General features: G+C 35.7%; 1 protein-coding gene across 1 annotated transcript; it reads left to right on the top strand.

The window, feature by feature from the left end:
• Positions 1 to 980: 980 nt before the first annotated feature.
• lrrc23 (leucine rich repeat containing 23) lies at positions 981 to 5,399 on the top strand. The gene is made up of 7 exons (XM_056449759.1): positions 981 to 1,251; positions 1,332 to 1,441; positions 1,969 to 2,231; positions 4,173 to 4,303; positions 4,401 to 4,537; positions 4,625 to 4,823; positions 5,196 to 5,399. The coding sequence occupies exons 1-7, from the start codon at positions 1,138 to 1,140 to the stop codon at positions 5,235 to 5,237; spliced, it is 996 nt and encodes a 331-aa protein (XP_056305734.1). The 5' UTR covers positions 981 to 1,137; the 3' UTR covers positions 5,238 to 5,399.
• Positions 5,400 to 6,000: the final 601 nt, after the last annotated feature.

The following is a 6,000-nucleotide window of genomic DNA, read 5'->3' as shown; positions in this document are numbered from 1 at the left end:
ATCACTTTTCTACATTGATGGATAAGTGATTGCAACAGGCATTCCTGACAAAAAGCTTGTGTTTGTGTGTATGGAAATGTACTATCCACCCTCCCTGTTAAATCTGATCTAATCCGTGTCCTGAAACCTCCTCTCCTGCTTTCACTTCTCTTACTGACGGAGGGAGCGATTCGTTTGTGAATGAATCTCCGTTAAGAACGACTCCTTCACTTAGTCAACAATAACACAAGTTTCCGGCACCGCAGCATCTCGTTATCATATTTCTTTTGCTTTGTTTGCTGATTTTATTCAACAAAACTAGCATAAGCCGAGTATTTAGTGCGAGTTGGTGCTACTTTGCCTTATGATGAATGCAGTAACTGTATTATCATCAATAACTACCTGTTTAGCACAAAAGTTCATAACATACAAAAACGTAAAAAACTAAATCTTACCTATGAAATGTGCTCCCTTTGTGCTTTGTTGTCTTTGTTTGCTCTTTACTACACTCGTAGACAGCGCTAAAGTCCAGCATCTTCCTGTAGTAACACTGTCTTGACTAGTGCGGTTGAATGACACTTGTCCTGGGAGCACTGTACAAATATGGCGGCGCTATTGACGCATGCTCAGGGTCCGTATGCGATATCTGGTGTATATATCTATGGAAACGTGATAATATGTCATGGGAACATCATATTAACTCGTAAAAATGTGATATGTCGTGGGAACATCATATTAACTCGTGAAAATGTGATATGTCGTGGCCACGCGATGTGAAATTGCACCCTCGAGATCCTATGATGAGGGAATGGTAGTCTCTCTGGAACATGTGGTGTTACTATGGTTACGGCTATAAACACTCTTCAGCGCGAGGTGAGTGACAGAAAACATGTTCAAGACTAGGTTATGAGTTAATAAATATATGTATATTAATTTATTCGTTGTTTTGAGTTTTCCCCGACAGGAATATATCACAAATTGTTTAAAAGTAAAATATTTATTTTCAGTGCATCCTGTCTGTTAATATTAACAAAGTTACTAACAAGCAAGCTGAAGTTAGCCAGCGTGCTAATGATATCAATCAATCGATCCAAATGTCCAATCATTTATTTTAAGCCGTGAAAAGTTGATCGACAAGGTAGTGAAGATAGAAGAATAATGTCAGACTCTGGTGAAGATGAGGTATCTGAGGTATTGAAAGCAGAGTCTGATGAAGAGGGAGAGAATGAGGATCTTGGAAGGGACGAAAAAAATAATTCAGGTGGAGATCAGGTATAAACTGTGTTTTATTTGGTCTTATTTTAATGATTCACCATGAGTTTATTTTAAAGTCTGTCTCTCTCTTTAATCAGCTAGAGTCCTGTCCACTAACCCAGGACATTTTAGCGAGAAGTTTATCCTTGCTATGTCGCACAGGGAATGGTCTGTCTCATGCCTATGTCAGACTTGATCTTAAAAATAAGTAAGTTTGTCTGTTCGGTAACACTTTGTAGTTCACTTCAGACCTTCTAGTTAGTGCAACTTTTCAACTATTTGTCAACCAACAGTCATTAGAGTAATAAATGTATAGTTAATTCAAAAACAAAGAAGTATTCACTGTACTTGGCCAAAGTTGTTCCAAAGCCTTATTTATGAGTTTCTTTATTCCGTGAAACACAAAAGAAGATTTTTTGAGGAAAACTAGAAACCTGTAACCTGTTGCAGCTTTTTCAACTTTCTTCAAATTATCTTCTTTTGTGCTCAACAGAAGAAAGAAACTAACTAGTAGCTTTGTAACTACACATCAGCTTATTTTACAAACCCCAACCTAACATCCTACCAAAGTTATATTCATACTCTAATGAGAGCTAGTTGACAATGTTTTACTTCTAGTTAGAACAATGTGTACAAATATCAAAATAAATGGCTATTTTCATATTTCTCAACACAATGTACTGTATCTCTCTAAAGTTAAAAAATATCGGTTCTTATTGTACCTGTCTTAACCAGGGGTCTGACAGACCTGGCCTTGCTCAGCTCCTTCATCCATCTGCGTTATTTGGACCTGTCCGCCAATCATTTGTCAGACTTCTCTCCATTGGCTGGCCTCACCCAGCTTCTGTGGGTGAAGGGAGACAGCAACCAGCTTCATGGCTTTGAGGGACAGCCTTTCGGTCAGCTCACTTTCCTGCAGTGGCTCAGCATTGCCAGCAATCGCCTGTTTGATGTGAAGGGTCTCGGAGGCCCAGCACTGGAAACCCTCAATCTTACTGGTTAGTTAGTTCCGTTAATTAGTATCATACTTGTATTGAACGCTTTTTAAACTATATAGTGCAATAAGCAGCTTCTGCAATTAAAAGACATGCATGCATTTTCTCTATTGTGAAATTTCATTCATTTTCCATCGGCTTAGTGCCTTTTTTATTAGGGATCGCCACAGCGGAATGAACCACCAACTATTTCAGTACATGTTTTATGCTGCAGATCCCCTTCCAGCTGCAACCCAGTTCTGAGAAACACACATACACTCTCAAACACAAGCACTCATACACTACAGCCAATTTAGTTCATCCAATTCACTTTCCAATTCACTTTTTACATTTCCAATTCATCCATGCTTTTGGACTGTGGGGGAAACCAGAGCACTCAGAGATAACCCACACCAATACAGGGAAAACATGCAAACTCCACACAAAAATGCCAACTGACCCATCTGGGACTCAAGCCAGCTACTTTTCACAATATAGTAAAAGTTTAATTTAAGACTTGCTATGATTTTGAAGCTGTTAATCGATGGTATGCTTTTGTCAAACTTTTTCAACTTTTTTTTTTAAATAATTACATTTAACAACTGAATTTATGGTGAAAACTACATTACCTATGATGCAGTACAGAAATTTCCTCCTATCAGAGAAGGTGGGAACATCCACTTCCGTGAAGTTATGCAAATAACATATCTGAATCTGGTTATGCTCTCAAAATACAACACTGTATTTTTTTAATAACTATAATTTACCCTAATGTTGTGTTTTTTCTCTGTTGTTTTTTAAAGAAGATTTTTAGCTGAAGTCGTGGTGTGATTAAGAAACTGCATGTTAACAGCTGCTGGCTGTTAACTGGAGCAGGGGCGTAGCTTACATCTTAAAAGTGGGGGGGGACATTTAAATGAGATTCAATATTTTACGTTCATATAATTTTTAATCTTCTGTTTCTAAATGGTCGGTCTAAATCACCCCCCCCATCCCCCCTGGTTGCTACGCCCCTGAACTGGAGTCAAAAAAACATATACAGGCAAAATTAAATTGTTACCCGTGACTCCTGACGATACATTGAGATCTTAAGCGAATCGATCTTAATGTAATTTAGGGTTTATTTGATTGTGTCTTGTAAATGTATTTTTGTCCAATTTTTGGTACAGATCAAATTTGCAATGCTTCATGGCCCATGAAACACTCATAATCCTTTAAAAAAATTGCCAGAAAAAAAAATTTATTATTATTTTTATATTGCATATATTATAGAAGGTGGTTCGGCTGTGGCGAATCCTGATGAATAAAGGGACTGAGTCAAAGGAAAATGAATGATGCATTATAGGACCATTGACTTTTTGACTGTTTCACTTTACAGTTTAGACTTTTATAAATCGGAAACATTTTTATGGATTTATTTTTCTCTAAATATTATTTCTATTGCAACATAACTAGGCAGGTTAGGGTAATTACTATCAGAAAAAAATATTGAATAAAGGGGCTAATAATTTTGACCTTAAAATAGATTTAAAAAAGATAAAAACTGCTTTTTTCTAGCCAAAATAAAACAAATAAGACTTTCTCCAGAAGAAAAAATATTATCAGACATACTGTGAAAATTTCCTTGCTCTGTTAAACAGCATTTGGGAAATATTTAAAAAAGAAAGAAAAAAAAAAAATCAAAGGGGGCCTAAAAATTCTGACTTCAACTGTACATGAACAACCAAGACATCCTTTCAAACTGCTAAAACATTAATAACTGTTACTTAGTTAGACTTTTCAAAGTCCCAAAAACATTTCAAAAGCATAAATAAGTTCAAAACACACTACATAAAGTACTACTACACTTTGACGTTGATCATATTTCACTGTAATCTCCACTAGACACTAAGCATACAACCTTAATTTTCATCTGCAGCAGTAAACAATATCATATCTTTAAATTCATGTTTATATATGTTTTAGGTAACGGTATCCAGACCATGCAGGGCCTGGAATATCCAAATCTGACCAATCTGGTGACTCTGGAGCTCAGAGGAAATTGTTTGGAAACTACAGATGGCATTTACCTGCCCAACTTACGCCATTTGTATCTGGTAGCTGCTCTTGTTGATGTTTGATGTATAGTTTAAAGGTCACAATTGATATTATCTCCAAATAACTATCATCTTCCATGTTTACCTAACTATTTAGGCTCAGAACAACATAAAGAAACTGGAGGGTCTGGAGAAGCTTGAGCGTCTCATCACTCTTCACCTCAGACATAACCAGTTAGAAACACTGGATGGACTTACTGCCAATATGAAATGCCTCGAGTATCTTAATGTCAGGTAACAGAAGGCTAAAATTGAAGAAGCAAATGTCTCTCACTATTATAAACTATTTATATCTGATAACTCTCGGTTTTCATCTTTAAGGGGGAACCTTATATCTTCTATGAGGGCTTTGCAGACTCTAGCAAGTGTGGGGCAAACGCTAAAGGCACTTGTGCTTTTGGACAACCCTATTGCGAAGACTGACGATTACAGGCTCTATGTGATCTCACAACTTCCCCAGCTGGAGCGAGTGGACAAAGATCCCATCACACCTGAAGAAAAAATTGAGGCCCAAAAAAAGGTGTGGATTCAATTTATCTTATTTAAAGGGACCAAAAATGGAATTTAACTCAGTATTTACTCTTCCTCATGGCTCAAAACCGAATGACTTTCTTTATTCTGTTGAACACAAAAGGAGATATTTTGAAGAACGCTAAAAATCTGTAACCATCAACATCCATACTATGGAAGTCAATTGTTTCGGGGTTTTCAGCTTTCTTCAAAATATCTTCTTTTTGTTTAACAGAACAAAGAAAGTCAAACAGGTTTGGAACAAGTGAAGGGTGAGTAAATAATGACAGAATTTTTACTTCTCTTATTTGGTGATCTGTCTATTTAAATGTTCTTCTCGGATAGTTTTGCTGTACACTGTAATAATGTATCTTTTTTTTAGGAGTTTGAAGATGAAAATGCTGAAGATCAAGAGGACGACTGAATAGTCTGTACCAATATAATTTTATATTCAATAAAGTCTACACTGGCTGTCCAATTAGTGCAAGCGATTTGTAAGGCTGAAGCTGCTGGTGAAAATGAGTAAGACTCATCACTAGATATGATATAACGTGGTAACTTTCTAATCTAATGCCAAGGAATAAAACAAGACATCTCATAAGGTTTGCAGTCTTATTATTATCTGTTAAAAGGACACAAGTAAGAATGTGAAGATTGGGATATTAAACGGTTTCTATGTGTATATTATTGTATGTTATTAATGTATGTTTTAATTTACTGCAGTGTCATACACTTTGTTTTTCTACCAAGACAGAACAAGAACGGCTCTTCCTTGTTTATGAAGACCAACCCACATTAAAGGGGAAGAGTCTAATTTTAATCTCAAAAGCTTGAAATAGGAAATGTAATTAATACACAGCTATTATTTGTAAAATAAGACTTACATATGATAAATTAAATGAGTTTATTTAACCATTTAACTAATTTAAAACACAATCTAAACAACTAATAGGTGTTTGTATCATATTTGATACATCTAGGGTTTGATTAATAATCAATAAGTGATAGATAATGTGTTGACGCTCAAGACGGGAAAAAACACCATTATTTTTCCTCATTTAGGCATTTTGATGATGTTATTTATATGTTTGAAAAGTAAGATGAAATTCTGAACATTTGTGAAGTAAATAATGAGATTTCGAAAGCAATCTAACAGAATTCTTACATAAAATGCTGGTAAATGTCAG

This window comes from Danio aesculapii, chromosome 23, assembly GCF_903798145.1.
Source record: "Danio aesculapii chromosome 23, fDanAes4.1, whole genome shotgun sequence".
Taxonomy (NCBI): domain Eukaryota; kingdom Metazoa; phylum Chordata; class Actinopteri; order Cypriniformes; family Danionidae; genus Danio; species Danio aesculapii.
Note: the sequence above shows the minus strand (reverse complement) of the source record. Positions and strands in the feature narration are given on the sequence as shown.